This window comes from Oryx dammah, unplaced genomic scaffold (assembly GCF_014754425.2).
Source record: "Oryx dammah isolate SB20612 unplaced genomic scaffold, SCBI_Odam_1.1 HiC_scaffold_3, whole genome shotgun sequence".
NCBI classification, from domain to species: Eukaryota; Metazoa; Chordata; class Mammalia; order Artiodactyla; family Bovidae; genus Oryx; species Oryx dammah.
This window is the reverse complement of record NW_024070187.1, coordinates 43,893,446-43,920,655: the sequence shown is the minus strand read 5'-3', so window position 1 is coordinate 43,920,655 and position 27,210 is coordinate 43,893,446. Positions and strand designations below refer to the sequence as shown.

Below are 27,210 nucleotides of genomic sequence, written 5' to 3'. Positions count from 1 at the left end.
TCTGACTGCAAAGAGGCCTCAGTCTGTGGGGAGGCAGGTGATGGTGATGCACCCTACGACGCTCTGATCAAGGGGTTCCCGCAGTGCTGTGCGACTGCCAGGAGCCAGCTCTTACTCTGCTCTGGGATGGCAGGGGGCTTCCCAGTCAGGGACTTGTGAGCTGGGTCCAGGAGCAGACAAGAGAGAGGTGAGGGAGAGCCAGGATGGGGCAGCAGTAAGTGGGACTCGATAGAACCGTCGCTGGTGGGAAAAGTCAGGGAGGTAGATTGCAGCCAGATATTGAAGGGCTCTTGTTTGCCACTTCCTTTAATAGAGATATTTTTAAAGAAGAGTGACAGTACCGGATTTATGGTTTTCAAAGGGACCAGTACCTGGGCTAGACAGGTGAGCAAACAAATGATGATTCCAGCTAGAAATCACTGGGAATTCTGGGAATGGAGGGACTAGCTTATCTGAGGTTGGAGAAGTCATGTTGATTGTTGAATACTGTTTACCTGGCACTACTGAGTGGATGGGGAGGAGGTATTCCTGGATAGGGGAGAGAGGGTAGGGTAGGAAGATGGTGATAGCAGAGTAAAGTGCAGCAAGGGGCCAGGGAAGGAAATCCCTCTAAGAAAAGAGTGAGTGCACTGTTGAGAAGTTTCTAAATTATCCCCAGACGTGAACCCTTCAGCCATGTGTGTTTATCATCACGCCGAGAAACCTTTCTGGAATAGCAGGCCATGTTCTTGTAGCGGCTAATGAGAGAGAGCTAACCCAATCCCATCGGTAAAAGCCGCCAAGGACCATGAGGCAGTTTGACAGAGAGGGTCACTTGGTGGAGAGGTCCCCTCCCTGACACCCCGGCTACCTTCATCTCTCTCAGCCGTTATCTGGTTGTAAAGCCATCCAAATAGTAATGTAGTATGTCAGATAGTCATTTAATCATTATGATCTTCCTTGTAGCAATTATGACTTGCTTTATTGCAGATAACAGTAAATGGGCAGATAAAAGTCACTCAGTGATGAAAACTGTGGGTCTGAGTTCTTAAGATGAGAAGCACAAGCTACCTTCAAGTATTTGTGTGGGGGCATGAATTAACATCAACAAATGAGCTATGAGCTCTGCTTTAAAATTGTAATTGAAACGCAATTCAAAAGAAATCTATTTTTGAGAGGATAATAAAAACATTTCATGGTATCTAATATACATGCCAAAAACTGAGCATATTTTTCCAAGTTTATTCCATCTGTGTTTCACTGATCACCCAGTATACTTGGTACACTTCCTTCCTCCAGTTGGTAGGTATATGTGCTGCTGCAGCTGTGTAAACTTCACCACCATGTATGTATTTGTGTGTGTGTGTGTGTGTGTTGAGTAGAGGCTCAAAGGTTAATTCAAATAAAAGTTGGTATTTAATGCCCACCATTTCTTTTTCAACCTTCATTCATGAAGCACTAGAAGGGGAACCTTAGTGAGTCAGAAATAAGCTCAATAGAATGCATCTACTTAGGTGTATGTATGGTTAGACCACTCAAGATGGCTGTTCTCTTGCCTTCTGTACAACCCCTGCCTGACCAGTGCCTACTTCACCTACACCTTTCTCACCAGATTGACTTTCCTACAGACTTGCCCCAGGCCCCAGCTAGTGATTGGTCTTATGTGTGCCTGTGCTAGTTTCCCTGGTAACCTGACATCACTTCACTCTATAACCAGCAGTCTTCCCCTCCCCCTGGAACGAGGCCTGTCACTAAGTCCTGCCCGCCATCTGCCACGCACCGTGGGGTGTTGCTCTAGGACCTTGCTTCAGACGAGTAAGCTCCCCATCCGTTAAACCACTGATGTCTCTGTTGCTGACTCCAGGGTCTTTACTTGGTCTTGTAGGCCTGCAGGGAGCTGCACAACACTAGATTATTTGTGGTGAACACTTGCTGTTTTCTCACTTCCCTGCATTCATTTCTCTTTCTCATCAGCACCCCAATTTGGAAGGTGTTACCACTGGATACAGTCTAGACAGGTCAGAGGGATACAGTCTGGGTGTCCTGTCCCCTGGGCCCAGAATGACTCGTGATCAGCTTTAGGCCAGTTGGAAACATGCTTGACTTGAGACGTAAAGAATCTGAAACATAATGGAGTTCATTTCCACCCTATTCAGTCACCTCTTACCCGACCTTCCTTGCATTGAGACCTGGTGGTTCCTGGCCCTGCTTCCAGCCTCCGGAGCCATCTCACTGCCTGCCTGTTTCCAAGTCTTCTCTGTCTTCCTACCAATTCCATGATCCCAGTATCCTTGGGCTTCCCTGGTGGCTCTGATGGTAAAGAATCTGCCTACGATGCAGGAGATCTGGGTTCGATCTCTGGGTTGGAAAGATCCCCTGGAGAAAGGAAAGGCTACCCACTCCAGTATTCTTGCCTGGAGAATTCCATGGACTAAGGAGCCTGGCAAGTTATAATCCATGGGGGTCTCAAAGAATCAGACACAACTGAGTGACTTTCACTTTTATTTTCACTTTTTCATCCTTCCAATACATTTCTAGGAAAGAGTGTGGATTACCGTTGCCTGCAACCAAAGTTTCCTAACAGATATGTGCAGAGAACAGTCTGCCTTCACTACTTATGACCTTCATGATGAAGGATAAGTTAACCTCTTTGGGCTTCATTGTCCTTATCTTTAAAATGGGGCTGATCAAACAAGCTATTTCAGGGTTAAAAAAAAAAAGTGTTTAAGGCAGAGCTTTTGGCATGATTTGGAAAATAGTAATTTTCTCTCAGTAGTGGCTGTTCCACTTACTCTTATAATCAAATAAAGGTCTTCTTCACATTATTACTACTCCTAACAGTGCCTGGCACATAGTAGACATTCAGAGAATACTACTTTTTTTTTCTTCCCCTCTCTGAAAACAAACTTGCCTTTTCTGACGTAGAGAGCAAATATCCCTGGTGAGTACACCACACATGAACTTGATAAGCAGAATTACACCCTGAGTGAAGAGCGGAAATGGGGGCCTAAGGAGAAGCCAGTGTGTATCCCTTGGCCCCACCCAGGTGACCGGAACGTGGGGCATTGCCAGGGCCCTGTTCAGCTCAGCCCTTTGGAACATGGCTGGGTGGCCTTGGGACCCACTTCCCACCCCCTCATGTGATTGTGATACCAGCTGCTAAGGCTGAGGCTAAGCCCATGCATGCATCTGATTGCCTAGGTAGCACCTTGCTTATCAATATTGCATTATGCAAGGTGATCACAGACCCCCACATTAAGAAAAAGCAAAGCCAGTGTGTTCTTTGTAGGCCTGACAGTTCAGATCAAAACAGGATTCAGAGGTGTGTCTTCAATGGGGGCCCCAAACCGCAGCTCCTTCCCCTCCCCCATGAGTTTGGTAGCCAGTTCTACCCAAGCTGTAGAGTCCAAGAAAATGTACACCACACGCTGTCAGAGCCAAACTGTCTTTCTAAGAGGATTCTTAATGTCACTCCTCTATGCAGAAACCCTTGGGGCTCCTGCCTGCTGAAGGAATGAAATCTGAACTCGTCAGCAACACTTCCAGGCCCTTTCTGACCGGGCCACCATCTGTCTCTGCTTCCGTCTTCATCTCACACAGCTTTTATCCCCGCCCCTCCACTGGAGCCAGCCCTGGGTGCTGCTCGCTGTGCTGACAATGTGTCTTCCTGCTGCTCACCTTTGTGTTTCTCTGTGGCTGTTTCCCTGCTAGGGGTATTGTTTTCCCATCACCACTCCTGTCACAGCTCCATCTATCCCCAGACAAAATTTATCCGTCTACTTATTATTCTTCAGAATCCATTTCAAACGTTCACATCTTCCTCCAGCTCTTTGAGAACCTTCTTTGATCACTTGGCTCATGACAAAAAATAGTAGTAATAACAATGAAGGTGGATACAGCACTTACTATTTTAAATGTTTTACATATGCAAGTGCTTTCAGTGCTCACATCTGCCCTGTGAAGATACTTTAATTATACTCATTTAATAAATGGTATAACTGAGGCACAGAGAGGCTGAGTAATTGATAACTAGTAAGTGGCAAAGCCAAGATTTGAATATAGGCATTCCAGCTTTTTCTGCCATGCTATCAGCTGTTACTCTGAACTGCTTTTCTCTGTGTTCTGGGAGTTTTGTTTTTGCTTCTTTATAATATTTAACATATTATATAGTTTGTAACTATTCATGAATGATGATGAGGCTACTTACTATCATCTATTATTATCTCTTTTCTTATAGTAATAATTATTATTACTATAAAAGTACTAGGCACTATTCTAAGTTTATAGGCATTTGTGACTCCCTAGCCAGGAACATGTGCCTTAATTAGGTAATGTGAAAATGGTGCTAAACTTGGAATGAGAAGAATCCTCAGTTTAGATTTTAGCTCTGGTGTCTACTTGCCAGCCTTGGATAAGACAATTTACTATCCTGAGTCCCAGGTTCCTCATTTATATAATGACGGGCTTGTCTTAGACCATCCCTGAGGTCTTCACTAGCTGTAAATTTGAGAATCTGTAAAATGGGTTCAGTATCACATGGGTCACAGATGTGTTGAAGATGTAGTAAGATTAAGTTTTCTCATTCATTAGCCATGTACCATGTGCTGTTCTTAGCTTTGGGAATCTGGATGAAACATCACATTCTTGCTGCTATGGATGTGGAGATGTTAAAAGTAAATCAATAATTAGTCCTATAACTCAAGGTCAAGTGGTAAGTACTATGAAGGAAGGTAACAGTGTAAGGAGATTGAGAATCTGTTTCCTAAGAAGGAGACATTACAATAGAAATTTGAATAAAGCCAGGGAAGAAGCCACGCAATCCAAGCAGAGGGCAGTGCAAAGTTGGAATAGGCTTAATGTGGTCAAAGCTAGCAAGGAGACCAGTGAAGATGGAAAGCCCTGTGCAAGGGGGAATAGAAGGACTTTGGACTTTGTTTCAAGTGTGATGCGAGCTTTTGAACCACCATATGTCACCATGTGCTTTCATTTGAAAAGCATCTTTCTCGTTACTATTTGGAAAATAGAGGTGGGTAGCCTCTTGAGAAATCTGTATGCAGGTCAGGAAGCAACAGTTAGAACTGGACATGGAACAACAGACTGGTTCCAAATAGGAAAAGGAGTACGTCAAGGCTGTATATTGTCACCCTGCTTATTTAACTTCTATGCAGAGTACATCATGAGAAACGCTGGACTGGAAGAAACACAAGCTGGAATCAAGATTGCTGGGAGAAATATCAATAACCTCAGATATGCAGATGACACCACCCTTATGGCAGAAAGTGAAGAGGAGCTAAAAAGCCTCTTGATGAAAGTGAAAGAGGAGAGTGAAAAAGTTGGCTTAAAGCTCAACATTCAGAAAACCAAGATCATGGCATCTGGTCCCATCACTTCATGGCAAATAGATGGGGAAACAGTAGAAACAGTGTCAGACTTAATTTTTTGGGGCTTCAAAATCACTGCAGATGGTGACTGCAGCCATGAAATTAAAAGACTCTTACTCCTTGGAAGAAAAGTTATGACCAACCTAGATAGCATATTCAAAAGAAGAGACATTACTTTGCCAACAAAGGTCTGTCTAGTCAAGGCTATGGTTTTTCCTATGGTCATGTATGGATGTGAGAGTTGGACTGTGAAGAAGGCTGAGCGCCGAAGAATTGATGCTTTTGAACTGTGGTGTTGGAGAAGACTCTTGAGAGTCCCTTGGAATGCAAGGAGATCCAAGCAGTCCATTCTGAAGGAGATCAGCCCTGGGATTTATTTGGAAGGAATGATCCTAAAGCTGAAGCTCCAGTACTTTGGCCACCTCATACGAAGAGTTGACTCATTGGAAAAGACTCTGATGCTGGGAGGGATTGGGGGCAGGAGGAGAAAGGGGACGACAGAGGATGAGATGGCTGGATGGCATCACGGACTCGATGGACGTGAGTCAGAGTGAACTCCGGGAGATGGTGATGGACAGGGAGGCCTGGCCTGGTGTGCTGTGATTCATGGGGTCACAAAGAGCTGGACACGACTGAGCGACTGAACTGAACTGAACTGAACTGAGAACGAGGAAGTAGAAATAGGAGGCTAGGGCCACAGTTCAGTGAAGAGATGATGGTGACTTGAAGGAGGATGATAGGGGTAGAAGTGGGTGAGAAGCATTTGAATTCAATATGTCTTTTGAAGATAGCACCCATAGGATTTGCTGATGAATACATGAGGGCTGGGAAAGAAAGAGAAGAGGCAAGGGTGAGTCCAGGGTTTTCATGGAAAACCAAATATGGTTTGGTTTACAGGCTCCTCTGTCCACGGGATTCTCCAGGCAATAGTACTGGAGTGGATTGCGATTTCCTTCTCCAGGGGATCTTCCCAACCCAGGGCTCGAACCTGGGTCTCCCATGTTGTAGACAGATGCTTTACCGTCTGAGCCACCAGGGAAATCCTTACCAAGAGAGCAGGTCTGGAGGAGGGCAGGTCTGAGAGAATATCAAGGGCTCATTTAAAATGCCCCTAAGATGCTCAAATAGAGGCACACATTGGATAGCAGAGCAGGAATACAGGAGAGAGGTCTGAGCTGGGATACCAATTTGGGTAAAATCAGCACAGAGATGACAGTGAAAGTCATTGGACTGGACGAGATTGCCTTGAGGCAGGGTTGTTAGGGGTGGAATTGGAGTTAGCCAAGAGGGCTAGGCCTGAGTTACGACTTAGACAATTATGAGTTCACTGCTCTTTGAAAAATAAAGTGTCTTATGCCCACGATTCAGCTGGTGAGTAACGCAGTGTGGGGAACTGACCATCATCTGAGACTCCACTAGCAGAGCTCTTGGGAACACGGGCTTGGCTGAACACTGAGAGGACTGTAGGTGGCCTCTACCTCTTCAGCCACTCCCCATGAAACGCGATTGCAAAGGCCCCGGGATAGAAAGCCCAGAGGTAAATCCACACACCTAGGTACCCGTTATCTTTGACAAAGGAGGCAAAAATATACGATGGAGAAAAGGCTCTTTAACAAGTGGTGCTGGGAAGACTGGCCAACCACCTGTAAAAGAATGAAACTAGAACACTTTGTAACACCATACAAAAAAATAAACTCAAACTTGACTACAGATCTAAATGTGACACCAGAAATTATAAAACTCTTAGAGAAAACATAGGCAGAACATTCTCTGACATAAGTCACAGCAGGATCCTCTATGACCCACCTTCCAAAATAATGGAAATAAAAACAAAAATAAACAAATGGGACCTAATTAAGCGTCAAAGCTTTTGCACAATGAAAGAAACTATAAGCAAGGTGAAAAGGGAGCCTTCAGAATGGAAGAAGATAATAGCAAATGAAACAACTGACAAAGAATTAATCTCCAAAATATACAAGCAGCTCATGCAGCTCAGTACCACAAAAACGAATGACCCTATCAAAAAGTGGGCCAAAGAACTAAACAGATATTTCTCCAAAGAAGAAATACAGATGGCTAACAAACACATGAAAAGATGCTCAACATCACTCATTATCAGAGAAATGCAAATCAAAACTTCAATGAGGTATCATCTCATGCTGGTCAGAATGGCTGCTATCCAAAAGTCTACAAAAAATAAATGCTGGAGAGGGTGTGGAGAAAAGGGAACCCTCTTACACTGTTGGGGAGAATGCAAACTACTACAGCTACTATGGAGAACACTGTGGAGATTCCTTAAAAAACTGGAAATAGAACTGCCATATACCCAGCAATCCCACTGCTGGGCATACACACCGAGGAAACCAGAATTGACAAGACATGTGTACCCCAGTGTTCATTGCAGCACTGTTTACAATAGCCAGGACATGGAAGCAATCTAGATATCCACCAGCAGACAAATGGATAAGGAAGTTGTGGTACATACACACAATGGAATATTACTCAGCTATAAAAAAGAATGCACTTGACTCAGTTCTAATGAGATGGAGGAACCTGGAGCGTATTATTCAGAGTGAAGTAAGTCAGAAAGAGGAACACCAATATGGTATATTAACGATATATATGGAATTTAGAAAGATGATAACAATGACCCTATATGCAAGACAGCAAAAGAGACACAGATATAAAGAACAGATTTTTGGACTATGTGGGAAAAGGCGAGGGTGGGATGATTCAAAAGAATAGCATTGAAACATGGGTATTACCATATGTAAAAGTGCAAGTTCAATGTACGAAGCATGGCACTCAAAGCCGGTGTTCTGAGACAACCCAGAGGGATGGCGTGGGGAGGGAGGTTCAGGATTGGGGGACACATGTACACCCATGGCTGATTCATGTTGATGTATGGCGAAAACCACCACAATATTGTAAAGTAATTAGCCTGCAATTAAAATAAATAAATACATTTTTTTTAAAAAAGAAAGGGCCCCGGGAGTGCTGCCCATCTTCCAAACAGGGTCTCAAAATACTATGAATTAAAATGTATTGTTTTCAGTTACACAATTATCTCTAAGAGTGTCTTGTTAAAAATATGGTTTGACCCAAGAGAGGTGATTTGTGGAATTGCTAATAATTTAATTGGTACCAATACAGAATATTAAAAAGAATCTGAAATTTATAATTAAGAGCCCTAGTTTGAGCTGACAGTTGTTAGCATTGTGACTTTGAAAGAGACAATTAATCTCAGCTATCTTGTCTATAAAATGGGGAAAGCAGTTTTTGTTAAAATTGTCATATAATGTTGCCTATCAAACGAGAGTCTCTGGGAAAATGTTTTGTAAGCTTTAAGTGCTGTAAAAAAATAATACCTTCAATTTTGAGAATGTTTCCAAAGCCAAATATTAACATCATACCTTGCGTTTCAAGCTCCCAGTAATCTCACTGAGGTAGGCAGAGCAGGTATTAATTAATCCGAGTTGCACCTCAACCCCAAAGAACTGGTTAATTCTATTACATAATGGCTTTACCCCCCCCGCCCCAGCTCCATTCTTGCCTCTCTTAGTGTTTTTCACTAAATATTTGTTGAATGAATGAATAAATGTATGGATTAACTTGTTATAGAAAAGTCATTTCCAAACTTTAGAATGGCAGTCCCAGAATATGTTGAAAATATGCATAGAAAGTGTGTTTGTTCCTACACACATATTAACAGACAAAAGTTTCATGAAATAATACTTACCTTTACTGCATGGGATCACACTATTTTCTGTTCTATTCTGGTTTTGTTTTTGTTTTAAAGAAAACGAGGGTAGCAGCTGAATTGAGTTCATTACACAAACTGATGTATTGTGACCCACAATTTGGAAGACACTGTTATGGAAGATGCTGGCAGCTGGGAACCTTGTTCTTTGCAATTGGGCAAGTCACTTGGGTTATCTGGGAGGTTTATCCCTGCTCCAGTGTTTGTGCTAATTTTCAAGAATAAAGGCATTATGAGGTGATGGGAATAGGCATGTAAGCATTGTGGCAGCTTGAACATTTACTGCATGTAACGTATTTTCAGTTTTTCCTTGCCTATATAAGGAAATAAAAATCTAATAATGTCCTAGGTTTGGATAATTAATTGAGAAAGATTTGATTTTTGTCACAAGTGTGTCTTCGAGACTATATAGAGATTTGCAAGGGTGACTTTAAAATAAAAGGCAGTTTCTGTATCTGAAATCCTTGGCCCCCAGATATGTTTCTGAGGCAGGATTTTTGGCATCTGAAAGGAAATGCAGTAAGCGAAGTGTATATTGTGTATCAACCTCAGTAGACTTCTGGGCAGCAGCAAATAATCAAACACATTGATTTGTCTTCAGCAAATGTATGAATATTCACAATCAGTGGCATAAGACAGTAAAAACTCTCACATCAGCTGAGGTCACTAACAAGATGTGAACACATTTTCAGTTTTCAAAACTTTGGGTGTTTCAGAAAAACCCATAAGGGATTGTGGAAATTATGTCTTATTATCCAGGTATCATGCTCTTCCTTCTCAAAATCCCCAGGATCATTTATCCATTTAGGAGACCAAATGCTTGGCTTGGTGCCTAACACATACAAGACACCCAGAAAATATTGCCTGAATGAATGATTGAGACCAACTATAATTTATAGAAAATTGTTGCAACCAAGCCTGTTGAGAAAACAGCCTCTAGTCTTATCCCATTTCTTTTAAGTGGATAGAAACCTTGTTGCCTCTACTTGGCTCCCTCACAAGGAGCAGAGAAGAGGGATGCTCATGAATTCTTTGTTTATTTTTTCCTTCTTCCTTCAGCCCTTGTATCTAGTTTTAGAAGAGGGTGGGTGAAGAGATTCTAAACATAAAAGGAGCCAAATTTAAAATTCCCCTTTCTTAGCTTCCCTATGCTGAAAATACCAACTAGATGTAGTAACCAACTCCATGAATATTCTGATTGTTTTTTCACGGAATGCTTGGTTTGTCAGAAATTGGGGTTTCACAAGCTTGGCTATACAAAGACTTGGGTTCAGATTCTAGCTCTATTAGACCCTTAGCATATTACATAAACTCTTTCAGTCTCACTTTCTCATTTAGGAAATGTACATTGAAATAACACAGTAACCCCACTTCAGTGCTGTGGGGATTAAAGGAGATCATCCATGGAAAGCATTTGATATAAAACTATGGTTTTGTTGTTGCTAACAGCAATAATAATAGTGATAAGAGCAATCCTCATCGTTGTGGTAACTCAGTAGAAGCACAGAGCAGAGCAGATTTGATCTCCCCAATCTGCCTACCTTCATACTTTGCTCTGGATCGTGTTAGTCAGGATGGGCTAAGGTGAGCTCTGATAACAAACACCCCCTAATCTTTGTATCTTAACGGTACAAAAGTTTATTTCTGGATCACACAGATTACTCTGTGGACCCAAATGACTCTTCAGAGCAGTTATCTGCTGTGGTTCCATGATCCAAGTTGTGCTGGTGATTCATACCTTGACCCTCGGGGTCATCCATCCTGGAACTGACTCATAGTCCTCCGGTTCCCCTTTACTGTATAAAGCAAGTTACATGGTTCTGCCTTACTCCAAAGCAATGGGGGAAGAACAGTCCTGCCAGATGCCTGGAAGTAAAGAAGAGCGAGAAATACTGGGGAGAGGCACTAACGACAACCACGCAGACATTTAGCCTTTTCTCACTCTGTCGTAGATGGTTATCACAAACACAGTGGTTATTGCTTTGGCCTGACAACCCTTTCCAACCAAGTGGCTGTCCTGAAGTTACTGTTGCAGGTGATCTTTAGAAATCATTGAGCTAACTCTGCCCTAGGTGAGGTAGAGGAGGCAATTTCTAGGCACTGGAAGTGAGTCATGCCTCCTGGGTTGGAGCCCCGCCCCCAAGTGTTTTCCCCAGCACCCTGCACCCCAGTGATATTGGATGGGATGTTGAAATCATGGGTTCCTCAGGTTAGGAGGCACTCTTGGGAACCCTGCTCATTGTCCAAGAGTGGAAACTGAGACCCAGGCAGCATGAGTTTGTTTTGTTTCCTGTTTTCTGGGGCTTTCCCAGGGTCCCAAAAGTCATGATTAGCCCATCACTTAACCTACATCTGCATGGAGGCCTCCTGGCTCTGCCTGGTCGTTTGCTACTGTCCACCACTTCCATCAGCCATACTTATCCTCCTTTAGAAGCAGAGACGCTCCATACACAACGATTGGCTTGTCTCGCTTTCTGTTCTATTTCTGGTCCCTTCTAAGGCTGAGGCTGGACCTGTGCGTTCCCTGGTTGTTCAGAACGACCCATGGAGGAGGATCTTCAGCACCTTTTTCTTTCCTTTTTGTCATTTGTTTTTTGTTTCCAATTGGAGGGACAGGACAGTTTAGCAGTTGCTACCACAGGGACTAAACTGTTACCATTTTAGAAGAATGAGAAATTCCATCCCACTCCCCAGTACACCCCACCCCCACCCCCAAATACCTCCCATAGTTTCTACTGATATTTTAATGAGACTGCGTGTAGAAGCTCTTTGGCCAGATGGTAAAATATGGTCCCTACTTGTACTTGTTCAGAACCCTTCTGTGCTATAAAAAGGGGGCTCAGACAACCCTGAATGGCTCCGAGACTGAGGCTTGCCTGGAAATTCTGGCCTGCAGCTGGCCTTTCAGTCTCTCCAGACTATGTTCATTGTTTCTAACTTCACAGTGTGAAGCTGAGGCCTCCAGAGCCTGGGTTTTCAAAGTACAAGTGGAGTAAGAATCACCTGTGCCATGTGCTAATAGCAGATTTCTGAGCCAACCACCAGAGATTGACGATTTGGGCAATATGTGAGCTGGGGATGAGCAGTCTGAGCCCAGGCTCAGAAATCTGCATTTTCACAAGCGTCCCAGGGTAACATGCAGCAGGGCTCTTGTTGATGCCAGTGCACCGAGGTGGCAGAACCTCAGAGGAGGTGTCCCATCTTCAGCCAGAGCAACAGCACTTGGAGCTATTTTATAAACAAGGCTTAAGCCTAAGGCTTGTTCTGCTGATAAAATGACATGGAATAACATTTTTGCAGTTCACCATTCTAGACCACAGTAAACAGAAGAAAGAACCACCCAGCAGCGGCTTTCTCAAGACCATACTTTTCTTGAAGTGGCTTCATCTTTATACAGAATGAGTTTCTTACGCTTTGATGAAATTTGTAACTGTCTTGTTTTCCACACCCTAAAGACAACCAAACAGCAGCAATAATTTGCTCCTCAAATCCTTGGTCCCCGGGTCTTAGGCACCTCTGCGCCTGTTTTCTACCAAGTGTCTTAGACAGAGAGGGGATGGATGTCTACTTCTGCTCTTTACAGCTTCCAAGGCCCAGTTTGGGTCATGCTTTGGGAGAGAAACGGCTTCTCTCCTGGACCCTCACAGACTGCAGTCCAAGGTTAGGGAACTTGAATTCCACTTTGCCAGTAAGTGGTGGCCCTTACCTGGTCGCCTTCAATAGACCAGATGTGACTCTAACCTTGCCTTCTTCAGCTTATAACGTCCACACATGATTGTGATTTTCTTCCCCAAAGTGGGAAGAATCGGAGTATATGTGGGCCCTTAGATTTGGATCTGAAGGGACAAAGGCGACTGTCTTTGTGCCACCGGTACTAACAGCACTGCCAACTGAAGCTGCTGATCACAGGCAAAGAAACGAAGGCACAAGGGTAGATCTGTTAAACTGTGTGTAAATGGTATTTTTTCCTGTGAAATCTCAATACCTCCCTGAGGACATTGCTGTTCAGGTTTGTGAGCTACTCTTCTCTGATATTTACACGTTGGGGATTTTACTCTTGAGAAATCACTGTGGCAACAGAACCATTTGCCTCCACGAAGACGATGTCAAAGTCTTAAAATCTGGGACGTTTTAAGGCAGGATTCCAACCTCATTACTGCCTGGAATAAGGTTCATCCAAGGTGGAAGTGTCCTCTCTTAGAACTCAAATCATCTCAGAATGGCTTTTCTTTCCCCTTTGTTTTTGAAGCTAAGCAATTACTTTTTTTTTTTTTTAAGGAAAAAAATGTGCTAATGCACAAAACTCTCTTTTTCTCCTTTCATTTATTTGAAATTGAACTTAACAAAGTCAGTTCCGAGCAAGCACTATATATGAGTAATGCTTTTTGTCCATAAAAGAGCATTGACTCGAATGGTATGGGAGTGCTGATCCTCTGTCTGCTTTGTGTGAGCGTCCGTAATGACAAAGTGTTCATGTCAGAGTGTATAATGAAACTATAAATTGTTTTCATGAATGCTCTGAATTTGGTCTTTTACGGGGCAAATCCAAAAGGTATTTAGTGCCACATCTCACATATGTGAATAACCCCAGACGGTTGCAATAGGCCCAGTAAAAGGACAGAATCCCGATTGGGCTCACGCTGGCCCAGGTGGTGGGTGATTGTCCAGTGAGGGTCTGTCATCGTTGGGGGAGTGGGGCAGTGGAGGGACGAAGATATCCTGCAACTCTGAAAGAGTCCCAGTAAGATGGAACTTGACTTTGAGGGGATAATTCAGTGTGCCTAAAATATTTCACTCATAAAATTGGTCTCTGGGTGGTGGGTATCTGCACTTGAATCCTAGAAAAAAGTGTGCACCTCTGCCTGATTTTAGTGAACAAAAACTCTCAAGTGAGAAAATGTCTGCTGGGTTGCATAGGCAGGTGCAATCTATTGTAGTAATGCAGAGTTTGATCAAATTATTTTTTATTATATTTTTGGTATTTTTTAAAATTATAGAAACCATATAGGTGTGTTCTAGAACATTTGGCAAACAAAAAAAAGTATAAAGATTAAAGAAAACATGCAAATAATTTTTCTACCAAGAGATAATTATTAGTAATATACAGAATTTTTACTAAATTTGTATTATGTTATTTTGTAAAATTTTAATAGAATTTTAAGTCTTATCTGTTATCTCTTTAACTATGGAATTGTTGAAAAGGATTGCACTCTTTAAGTTACCAATTATTTTCCCTGTCTCAGTTGGCCAAACTTCATGAATGTGCACGGTTTTATTTCTGTCACAAGGGCACTGTGTCAGGTACTTTAGCAGCCTTTGGGCTCATGTGTCATTGAATGACAAATGTCTCTGGATATATGATCTCTGAAGACAAAAAGCAACAAAGCAAAATCAGCCCTGCAGAGTGTGTGAACTCCAACACGGGTGAAAGGAGGGAGGCTTGATGACAGTTCTGAGTCACATGGATGTGTTTATTCTGCAGTACCTGGTGTGTAAAAGGAAGCTGGAGAGTAAGAAGGAAGCCCTGCTGATCCTTTCCAAGGAGCTGGACACATGCCAGCAGGAAAGGGACCAGTACAAACTCATGGCCAATCAGCTTCGAGAGCGTCACCAGTCCCTGAAGAAGAAGTACCGCGAACTCATTGTACGTATTACGTTACGGTGATGTCCCTGTTCCCTTGTGGAGATAGAAAGAGGGGCTTTAAACATGCGATCTCTTCCAAAGAGGGCTGAATCCAGACAGTTACCAAATGGAAAAACATGAAAGTCTTTCACGTTATCAGGACATGAAATTCATCAACCCCACTTCCTCCACACCCAGTACCATTTGCTGGTTGATAAGTGTATGCTTCCGGATACTTGCTCTGGCACCCGTGAATGTACACACATCTGAATGTGTCTGCGTGTGCCTTATTTACTTATTAATGAATTGTATGAAGGGTTTTTTTTTTTTTTTTCTGGAGGATTCATGTTATAAATCTATGCTAATACAGAAGCCACTGACTAGCTGCATGTGGTTATTTAAGTTTCATTTTGAATTAATTAGAATTAAATAAAATTGAACACTCAGACTCGTCATATTTCGTGTGCTCAATCGCTATAGTTGGCTGGTGGCTACCGTATGGGATTGTGTTGATATAGAACATTTCCATGCTGGCTGCTATATTGGACAGTTAGCTGTGGGACATGTCCCTCATTGCAGAGACTCCTATTGGACAGCTTTATATAAATGTTATTCTAAAACTTGCTCTTTTCGCTCAGCACTTTATTTTGGACATCTCTCTAGGCCATATATACAGATTTAAGTCATTAAAAAATATTTGCATAGTAGTATTTCCATAATTTTTAAACCTTTCCCTCTCCTGGGCAATTAGATTTTCTCTAGTTTTCATATGGCACAATTTTTAAGGATGCAAATTAAAATGAATTGGAGGATACCAACTGCATAGTGCTATTTTGCATTCTCACTTCGTATTTTCTCACTTATGCCATCTCTTTTTTAAGTGCTGACACTATTGCTTACATTTAACCTGCTTTGCTGGGGTCATTGAATTGTCCTCAACAGAAATACAATAGAAAGATTCCTAAGGTTAAAATAATGTTGACTTACATGAGGACTGCATCAGATATAGGAGTAGTTTCTTGAGCATTTATCATTTACCTGAGATATTTATGTATTCCCAGATGGCACATGAGGGACAGAAATTATATCCTTTTAAAACAAAAATCTGATAGGGCTAGAAGTTCTCAGTTAGTTTTCTTTTATTTTGGGCATATCCTGTCCCCAAATTGTTCTGCCTATAGAGAAAATTCAAGTGTGTGTGTATATGCACAGGCATATATGTGTCCATTACTATTTCCTCGAATCTAATTATTTAAAAAAGGAACTCAAACCAAATGAAATACTATTTCAGTTTAGTGTGCTCAAAAGTAATTTTGAAAATTCTAAGTAATGAATTTATTTGGCTCACATAGGTTTAGAAAATATATCAGTTCAGTTCAGTGACTCAGTCTTGTCCGACTCTGCGACCCCATGGACTGCAGTACACCAGGCTTCCCAGTCCGTCATCAACTCCCGGAGCTTGCTCAAACTCATGTCCATCAAGTCAGTGATGCCATCCAACCACCTTATAGAAAACATATAGACTGGTCCTAATTGAAAGTGATTCTTTAGAGGTCTTCCCAAAATAACTCTGGTTCAGTTTACAGTTATCAGTTTTTAAAGCATATTTTTGTTTGGTTCAGAACATTGCTGGTTGCAGGGGGCGGGAGTGGGGAGGGTCTGAATTTAGTTCATAGTTCAGTACAGCTCCTTGAACCTACATATATCTGATTTTTTTAAAAATGAAGTGTAACACTGGTTTCTTTGTAGGATGGAGACCCATCACTTCCCCCTGAAAAGAGGAAACAGGTAAGACTTACTCCTTACCTGTTATCTTTGGTAACTCTCAGGATGTTTGTATTCGTGTCTTACAACAACTGGAGCATCAGGGAATCCCCAAATGTGTAGAGAAATCTTTTAATTTCTCAGAGGTGTTTGTATTACTGGGAGAAGTGTGGTTGAGAAACACTGACTACAAAGAGGAGCTAAGGGTTGGGTGAAGGAGACACAGTGACATCTAACAGGATAGAAGAGGGCACACAAGTTGACCGTGTTCCCTTTCTTGTTGGGACCCTGTTGAAAAACCACGCGTTGAGGGCGCACTGCTACCGGGCTGTAGCTCACTGTTCCATGGATGAATGTCATTCTGCCACTTCAGACTTTTAAAGACATCTTACCAGCAAAACTCATAAGCCATTTATGTTCTCTCCTGAATGATAACCAGCATTGTTTATTGATGAATCCATTTCCCACAGATTTTAGGTGCCCACTTTTATCAATGAACAAATCCTTATCTTGTGTATATGTGTGTTTCTGGACTTTCTGTTTGTTGCATTGAACTTCCTGTACCATCCTATTTGTACCACATTATTCTGTTTTTGTTTATACTTTCAATACCTGTTTGAGCTATTATCCTTAGCTTTGCTCTTTTCTTTTCAGATTTCTTTATATATATATATATATTTATATATATTTATATATATATAACTGACAAATATTTTATCAAGTCCTCCTCTGATCCCCACCCCACCCAAACCCATTCCTGTTGGTATTTTGATTGGAGTTTTCTTAAATTTATAGATTGATGTAGGGACAGTTAACACTTTTGTAGGATTATGTCCAGGAATATCATACATCAAATTTTTATAATCCAGTTGTATTCATAAATATATATATTGCTTTTTTCAAAGATATCTTGTTAGCTGTTTCCTTAACTTCACAATTTTCTATACTGACACACCCTGACTGGTAGCCTTTCATGGGCTTGAAGGCAGCCTGGATGATGGTGATATTAATGCTGTGTGTTCCGTGTTATGGGAAACCCTCTGCACCAGAGCAGGGCTTCAAAACTGGTGGATGAAAATAAGGACTCAGGAACTGTTTGCTGTCTTAAGAGCTGTAATGGCTCAGCCAACATCCTGTTTTTGTTCATCGATCATATACCTGGCACAGCATATAAACACGTAAGATTCATGACTGCATAAACTGTAGACACACACACACACACAACATTTACCCTTAAATAACAATTCAGTCCTACGGTTACCCTATCAGGCATTCAGTTCTGGTCACTCCCATATTCCTTTCCTATTTTATTTGATTATTTTGTAATGCTCCAGCTTTGAGCTAATATCAGATTCTTCTATGAAGCTAATTGATGGTTTTTTCCTAAACAAAACGATGTGGAAATTTATCATAAATGTTTTAAAACTGGGATCCTTAGTGTGGGATCGCTTATGTTTTTGTTTTTGGTGTCTATGAGCTGTCATCTTTGCCGCGATTTTAGGGTTTGTTAGTATTCATGAAGGAGTTTTACAGGGTAAGTGAATTCACGTTCCGTGACTTTATAATAAAAAATTTACATTGACTGAAGAGAATCTGATGAATTCCAGTAAGTCTGTCAAGCTGCATTCTTACAGCTCTGGAAACAAACAAACAAACAGGTTCAATGTCCTAAGTTCTGGCTTTGTAGCTTTTAATATGGCATTTAGTTTCTGTCCCTTTAGGATTTAGTGTGGTAGTATGAGCTTGGGCTCTGCACCCTTCCTGCCTATGATGGGTGACATAGGATGGACTGGGGTACCAGTGACAGACATTCTAACCTGCTCAAACAGTAAAGGAGTCAATACCCTTGCGTAACCGCAAGTTGAGAGGTAACGCAGGTCTCAGATGCTGTAGTGTCATGCACTCATTCTCTCTTCTCTACCATACTTATCAAAGAAAAATACAGTAAATCAAATCTTGGATTTCAGATGGACCATGAATACCTTTTTAGTGTAAGAGTGTGGGACTTTCCCGGTGGCTCAAATGGTGAAGAATCTGCCTGCAATGCAGGAGACGTGGGTTCGATCCCTGGGTCAGGAAGATCCCTTGGGGAAGGAAATGGCTACCCACTCCAGTATTCTTACCTGGAGAATTCCATCAACAGAGGAGCCTGATGAGCTACAGGGCATGGGGTTGCAAAGAGTCAGACACGACTGAGCGACTAACACTTTCAATTTCACGTATCATGCAATAATATTTACTTAACTGAAACAATATTGACTGTTAATCTGAAGTTCACATTGAGCTGGGAATCGTATATTTTATCTGACCATTCTATCACTGTGCCGATTTTAACATCAGTTTCTTCTTGAATTTAACATCAGTTTCTTCTTGAATTTAGCATCAGCTTTCTCCTGAGGCCAGTTCCCGTAAGCAGGAAAGACCGAAAACCCACGCCTGGAATATAAGTCCTTCCCTCCAGCCTCACTGGGCCCATGTAGGATATGTTCTTCTTCCTGGTCTGTTAATATTCACTGGGAGGATACTATTTATTAATCGGCTTAGATTAATCACCGGGGATGGAAGGGCCAGCAGTGACACCCACTAAACTAATCATGTGCCTTGGGAAGTTTCCTTTCGGGGCCTGAGACTTGGTGAGACTCTGCTGAAGGCAAAGGAAAAACCTGGGGGTCCCTGAGTGCTGGTGGTAGCTGGTCTTGAGGCCGGGCTGCATTTCTGCCTCCCAAGGTGGCTGCTCACCCAACCCTTCTGAAGTTCTAGGAGCCAGTAACTTCCTCTTTGGCCCAAGCTATTTCAAGCTGCCAAATGTAACCAGAAGAGTCTACAGAATGAGAATAAATATGGTGCCCACTGCGTGGTGTGGCTGTGAGGAACAAATGAGATAACAAAAGTAGTCTTCAGCACAGTGCCTGGCACAGGGTGAGGATCAATAAATATTTATCCTCCTCTCCCCCTCCTGATCATCCCTTTCTTTTTTAATCAACTGTATATTTGTATGCCTTTGTCAGGACTCTTCTGGTTACACTTGGCAGCTTGAAATAGCTTGGGCCAAAGAGGAAGTTACTGGCTCATAGAACCTCAGAAGGGTTGGGTGAGCAGCCACCTTGGGAGGCATAAATGCAGCCCGGCCTCAAGACCAGCTACCACCAGCACTCAGGGGCTCCCAGGTTTTTCCTCTGCCTTCAGCATTCTCTGGGTCAGCTATCATTTCTTTTTCTGGACCTGCTTTCTCTATAGAATAGGAAACATGTCTGCTGACCACATAAGGGCTACAGATCCCACGTCTTTGATCTCTAGGAAGAAGCTGCTCCCTGAGTCCCAGGAGAGAGCTCCCCTAGGCCAGGCTCAGTCCAAGGGTCCACTTCAGGGTCAGCTGGGCATGGCCAGGCATACTGTAGATATAAGGCAGCTTCTGCTATTGTCATGGTGACAGGATGCTGGGTAGACCGTGTCTTAACCATCTGCTCTACGTGCCTTCCTGAGATAGTCTTGAAATGACAAATCGTAATGATGGCAGCCAGTGTTTTTGAGTGCTCATCCTTGCCACATCAGACCCTATGCCCAACATTACACCTTGGAGGATCCCATTTAATTCCCACACCACCATGGGAGGTGGGGTTATTATTGTTGCCATCAGACAAACGAGGAAATTGAGGCCAGTGGCAGTTGAGTAAGTTACTGAAGGGAAATAACATAAGGAATTGGTGATGGAGAAAGAGTTTAAAGTCCTGCAGTCTACTCAGAGCTCATTCTTAGAGCCACCATGGTTCAGTAAAAGTTTATGGAACACCTTATGGGTATCCTGTGCTGATTAGACACTAGGAACACAGGAGTGAAAAAAGTCAGACCCAAGTCCTTGAGCGTGTGGAACCTAAATGGCTCAAGATCATTGTCATTTGCACCTGGCGTAATTTTATTTTTATGTAAGGTTTTTTTGATGTGGTTGTCCTACTCTTTTTGTGACCCCATGGACTGCAGCCTGCCAGGCTCCTCTGTCCATGGAATTACCCAGGCAAGAATACTGGAATGGGACCATTTTGAAAGTCTTCATTCCATTTGTTACAATATTGCTTCTGTTATATACATATATATATATATATATATATATATACACACACATACACACACACACACACACATATAGAGAGAGAGATAGACCAGGAGGCATGTGGGATCTTAGCTACCCAACCAGGGATGGGACCCACACCCCCTGCTTTGAAAGGCAAACTCTTAACCACTGGACTGCCAGGAAAGTCCCTGTCCTGACATAATTTGTATTAGTGGTCCCTTCTCTCTCCAGAGTGTCTTGATTTGGATGATAAATAATATAGTTACCTTAAGTCTCGTAGAGATGCTGTGAGCAGACAACAAACAAAATGATTAAAATATATAGGCTGTTAAATGGTAGTCAGTGCAATGGAGAGAAAAATATAGCCCAAAGCCAGGGAGGGAATTCTGGCTTAGTAATGGGAGAAGGCAATGGCACCCCACTCCAGTACTCTTCCTGGAAAATCCCATGGATGGAGGAGCCTGGTAGGCTGCAGTCCTTGGGGTCGCCAAGAGTCAGACATGACTGAGTGACTTCACTTTCACTTTTCACTTTCATGCATTGGAGAAGGAAATGGCAACCCACTCCAGTGTTCTTGCCTGGAGAATCCCAGGGACGGGGGAGCCTGGTGGGCTGCTGTCTATGGTGTCGCACAGAGTTGGACACGACTGAAGTGACTTAGCAGAATGGAAAAAATGTATTTATAAACAATGGGGGGGGAATAGTTCTAGTATTTGTGGAAAAATTCTTACCTGTTTAAAATATAGGTTTTCAAATTTTGTTTACCTTTAGTTGATTTATAAAAGTATGCTGTTGGTTTTTGGGTGGGCAAGGGTGTTCAGATGCCCTCTGCATTAGCTCAGTGTGGAGAAGAGCACTGTTAAATTTGCAGGTGCTGGTTACAGTGAAACTTTCCATTTGGCCAAAAGCAGATAGCTTTAGCATCTGTGTGCTGGTACTGGATGAGAGAGGCACAATTACCTTCTTCACTTTTTCATCAGCAGGAACGAGGGGTAGAAGTGTGCACCCTGACCTAGTGTCTCCTGTCTTATATTGCGTGTTTATCCCAAAGGCAAAACAGTAGGTGAAGTATTTACCCCTCCAGCTGCAAAGCAAATGTCCCTGTGTTAACAGAAGGCATTGGAATGAGAACCAGCTGCCGGGGCAACAGATGGGACATGGAAGGGGGTCAAGAGACCCCCACATTGGAAAAGGGGAAGATGCAGCATTGAGGATCTCATTGGCCACAGGCCTTGAAACCGGGGCTGCAGTTTCTTGACTTGAAGGAGGGATTCCTATGGATTCCTCCCCTCTTCAGCTCGGAAGGAGAGATTACTATCATCACTGTCTTATGGACTGAATGTTTACATCCCCTGCCCCCGCCACTAAATTCACATGTTGAAACTCCGCTCCTCAGTGTGATGGTGTTAGGAGGTGGGGCCTCTGAGAGGTAGATGAGGTCATGAGGGTAGAGTCCTCACGAAAGGATTCAGCGCCCTTCTGAGAGTTATGAGAGAGCATGCTTTCTCTGCCATGTGAGTGCAAAACCAGAAACCTACCACCTGAAAGAGGATGCTCCCCAGAACCTGACTGTGCTGGCTCCTTGATCTCCAATTCCCTGCCTCTAAAACTGTGAGAAGTAAACTTCCGTGGTCTATAAGCCACCCAGTCTGTGGTGCTTTGTTGTAGCAGCTCGAGCTGCAAGTTCTTCTCAAATATAGGTAGAAGCAGTATCACATCCGCAGCTTTGCAGTGCTTTGCGCTTTCCAGAGGCCGTGTACGTATGGTGTGCCTGCGCACATGAATCTATGTATGTGTGTCGTCTCCCAGCTGGCTTCTGCGGCCACACGGCAAGTTAGGTCTTTCCTAAAGTTGAAAGGCAGTGCCCTATATGGCAATAGATAAAAGCTGAGGTTCTGGCATCCAACTTGGGAAATTCAAGTATAATATTTTGACTTGCTGACTGGGTGATCTAGGGCAAGCTGTGTAACCTTTCTGAGACTCAGTTTCCTCCTCTCCAAAATGAACATAATCATGAGATAGATTCATACAATTTTTATAAAGAATTACTGTGATAACATGTATAAAGCCCATTGCCTTGTGCTTGATGAGTCCTCAGTGTTGTTATACAGTTGCTCAGTAGTGTCTGACTCTGTCATCCCATGGGGTGCTCAGTGGGTGCTGGCTAATTCTTTCATTTTTCTTGTGACTTGTCCCAGGTCATACAGCAGGTGAATAGAGCAGGACTAAAAATCCAAATGTGCTAGTGTGTTGTTCAGTGTTCTAATTTAGGTTTTTGTTCCTTATTTGACTCTGAGGCTGTTTGAATTGGAAAGAACATGTGTTCAGTCACTCATTCATGTCTGACTCTTTGTGACCCCATGGGTTGTAGATCGCCAGGCTCCTCTATCCATGGGGATTCTCCAGGCAAGAATACTGGAGTGGGTTGCTATGCCTTCCTCCAGGGCATCTTCCCAACCCAGAGATTGAACCCAGGTCTCCTGCATTGCAGGCAGATTCTTTACCATCTGAGCCACAGGGAAGTCCAGGAAAAAGCATAGTCAACATTTAATCCAACCTGTTTTGGAAGTTCAAAGTTGAAGTACTTTATCTGAAGCCCTCTGCTTAAGCAGTGGTTGAGAACCAGAAACTGAGCTAGAAATCTTTATCTGTTAGACCAGTGTTCTTTCTTGTGGCAACCAGTGTCTGGTCATAATATCTATCTGTTTTTTGTCTCCTCCTCTCAGGATAGACAAGAACATTCATGTTTATAGTTCTAGAAATATGGTTGTCAATCGAGGCTCTCTTTTAGAATTTAGAATCCTTTTTAAAACAACTCAATTTCCAATGGCAAATCATCTGTTAAAGAAGCAGTGAAGAAATCGTGACAACAGTGATTTCACTAATAGCTTCTCAGGGGATATTGAAATGAAAAGTTTTTCTTGATACTCCAGGCAGAACTATACTCAGAGCACCTCTCAACAGTGCAGTGCAAGATCACCAAAAGATCTCAGATGACCCTTTAAATATTTTTCTTTTGCTAAACAAGCAGTTCCTCCAAAGGAGATAAAGGGGAATTTAAATGATCTGGGGTTAATCTTCTTATAGGTTGGGATTCTTTGGGGTCATGGCAACACAATTTCCCCCTAGCAGACTCCTCCTTGAATAAACAATCAAACACATCTTTGTCTTTGCCTGTTTTGATTTCAAGCCGAGGTACCAGGGGAGGTATTCTTCTTGGTTCGGGAGGGAGCGTTTGCTTTCTTCCCTTAAAAAGTGATGGCTTATTTGGATGATGACATGCGCCAGAATGACAACCCTGGAGAAATCAGAGCACAGAATGACCCTTTGTAGAATGGGAGGGAGCCTTTTGCTTCAGCAGAAAATCTTCTTGGTCAATCTTATTTTAGTCCCCCGTGACCACAAATCAGAGCAACTTTGTATATGCATTCCAGTTTGATGCTCAGAACCTAAAACTTCCTTCAAAGGTCTTGAGTGCTTTGAGACGTTTCTTTTTATAACACTTTGAACAGTACTGCTTCACTGGTACACCAGGGAAACCGGGAAGAAATCCAGGGTTCAGCCTGCGGGAACCACCCCCTCCCCCAACACACACAACTGTAACTTCAATCTGAGTGCTACCGCCTCGTTCTTGGAAGCCCTTCGAGTCCTTGCAACAACTTTTGTCAGGAAGGTGAGGGCTTCCCCCCGTTTATAGATGGAGCGATTTAAGCTCAGTGAGTCTAAAGAACCTGGGAGCTATTACAGGACCCACTAAAGTGGCAGATGCAGAACCATAATGGCCGAGATTAAGCAAACATTTATTTATATAGCAGCCTCCTCAGCCCACAGAAGACCATTTGCCTGTGGGCCTGGAAATGCCTGCCTTCGCCAGTGTGTGTTTGGAGATTGTGAGGTGAAGAGTAGTTGGGCCAAGGACTCCTTACGCAGCCAAAAACTCTGTGTGACTGCGTAGAATGAACTCTCTTTCTGGTGGTTGTTTTTTGTAAATAAGAAAGCTGTTGCTGTAGCAGAGGTCATCACTTTGGCAGTTGCTATGAGCAGGGGGCCATTGCTCAGCAAAGCGAGTTTCACTCTGTTAACACAGGAGTCACTGTAGGACCAAAGCAGCGGAGTAGAAATTGCAATTAAATTTGCTATCAATCACACCACTCAAGTATACTCCACATTTTCTCAAACTTTTTTTTTTTACATATTCTTGCTTAATTGAGTACACTGCCAGAGGTGTGAGTTTAAAGGGTTCAGGTGATAAACACCATGTAGTTGAGGAGCATTTTCTAAATCTGGCCTCTTTCTCACATTAAAAAAAAAAAAAAAAGTAGTCTTCTTGAGGAAGTGCCTAGGCCACGTTTTTACCTGCCTCTCTCTTTTTTTTCCCCTCCAATTTTTAAATCCTGGTTTTGATATGTCAGCTAGCTGAGAAGGCAGTTACAGGATTTTCTGGTACACATCACTTTTACATTATGATGGAGAATTATGAGAGTCATTATGATGACTTTTCCATGGCTAGGTTTCTGAAGTGGTGTATGTCTAATAAATTACAAAGTTTTCAGGATAACTCAAGGGATCGTAACTGAAATGTTGCTCCTTTCCCCTCCAGGTGGCTGAATTATTTAAGAACTTGGGTGAAAACACGTGGTCTTCCCATTTTGCTGCCCTTTCCAGTGTCTGGTTAGCACAAGGTTGGAAGGTTAATGTTAAACTTTTCATCACTTTCTTTCATTTTGTTTTTATCTGTTGGAGAGGAAAATCTTTTCCTCTACCTTCTTAGGTTCAGTGCATGGGGGCCTGCAAATTTAACTGACAAAAGCAGATAACAGGAGAAAAAAGCAATTTTATAAATGTTTTATGTGCATGGAAGTTCACAGAGAAGAAAAAAAAGTAAAAGTGTTAGTCGCTTAGTCATATTCGGCCCTTTATGACCCCGTGGACTGTAGCCCACCAGGCCCCTCTGTCTGTGGAATTCTCCAGGCAAGAATACTGGTGTGGGTTGCCATGCCCTATTCCAGGGGATCTTCTGACCCGAGAGTTAAACCCAGGTTTCCTGCATTGCAGGTGGATTCTTTATTGTCTGAGCCACCAGGGAAATAAAACTCAAAAGAATTATTTAGACTGGTTTGGGAGGGGTTTACATACCATTTTAATAAAAGGAAAGGGCATGTGGGCTTCCAGGGATGATAAATTGTGGGACAGTAACTAGAAAGATATATAGGAAAACTAACAGAAGATAGGGTTATTTTGGTAAGGTTTGTTTGTACAGACTCATCATGGTGCCAGTTCTCTGTGTCCGGTGATAAGAGATGCTCTTCCCTTCCTGGTACTACAGAGGGGATAGGATATCCTCACAAATAGAAATTTATGCCCTGTTTTTAGGCTGAAAGGGGGAAGGGAGAACATTCTCAGTGTTTGTTGATTCTCAGTTGCCTTCAGATGAAAATAATTCTCATGGCAGAGGAGTATATTTTGGGGTGGCATATACTGATCTCATGTCCAACTTTTCATTTCTTACATCAGTGAGAAAATTGGTATATAATGGATCTTGTCTCCCCACCTAAAAGCTTTAGGGCTACTTCTTGTAACTGATATCCTGAATTCCCCTCCTTGTAAACCAGTCTTGGTTACTTGATCTTAGAAACCAGGGGTCCTTCAAAGAGATTGTCGTTGCCAATGTGATATACCATTAAAAAAAAAAAACAAAAAACCTCCCACCACTTCTTATAAGTTTAAAAAATGTATTGCATCTATAGTGTAAATTTCTATGTATTTTCTGACATTTATGAAGGAATTCAAACACAGTGGGAGAGGCAAGAGCCAGAGGTTAGGATGCAGCAGGACTTGAAGAAAGCAACGACAGCTCCCCTTGTTAATGTGACCAGTCTGCCTCGCTGAGAATTTCTGCAAAAATGCAGAGAGGTTGGGGCAAGATGCACACAGCTCTCTCAACTCCCAGACCTCTGCATTTATAACAACTGTCAGGATGTGTAGTCTTCATCTCTGTGCAGAGAGAATTTCCACAAGCATCATAGTCCCCACACCAGGGGCTGGCCTTGGCTGGCGCTTTTGTGAATATCCATTTTAACTGGGGGTTGACTGGATCCTTGACAAAGGAAGGTGTGTTGGAATAGACAGCCGCCATGTCCTTTCAGCCTCGGGTCTCCCAGCCACGTTTTCATCAAATCTGTCTTCTCTCTTTTCCCCATCACAATTTTAATATAGAAACTCCGAACTAGAAAGAGTGACTTAAATATATAGCTTCTACAATATACTCTAGTATATTCAGCATCCCACTGTTATCAGAGTGAAAGTGTCAACCTTTTAACATCAGCCTTGGCTATATCTGAATATTTAAAAGAGGCTTCTTTTGAAACCTTTTCATGTTTTGCTATTTATGCTACTCCTTGCCCCAGAGATTTAGCGGAAATAATCTCTCGGTTTTGTTTTCTTCCCTGTGAAATCCTTTCCAGTGTTAGACGGTCTGCCACTTTTTCCCTGACATTTCCTTTACATCGTGCAGCTATTCTAAACTGATGGTCACAGAGTCCTTCTCAATAACACAGAGACAAACGCTCTGCATAGCTGATAAATTATAAGCAGGCGCCGCGTGTTAGCTTGATGGATGGTTATAGTGAATGTG

General features: G+C 42.6%; 1 protein-coding gene across 2 annotated transcripts in view; it reads left to right on the top strand.

The window, feature by feature from the left end:
- The window catches only part of CCDC149 (coiled-coil domain containing 149), a 115,725-nt gene that overhangs the window by 31,373 nt on the left and 57,142 nt on the right, over window positions 1-27,210 (top strand). For both annotated transcript variants that reach the window (XM_040237938.1, XM_040237939.1), the window contains exons 2-3: window positions 14,603-14,764; window positions 16,493-16,531. In XM_040237938.1, coding sequence (XP_040093872.1) covers window positions 14,603-14,764; window positions 16,493-16,531 — 201 coding nt within the window. The remainder of the gene's footprint in view (window positions 1-14,602; window positions 14,765-16,492; window positions 16,532-27,210) is intronic.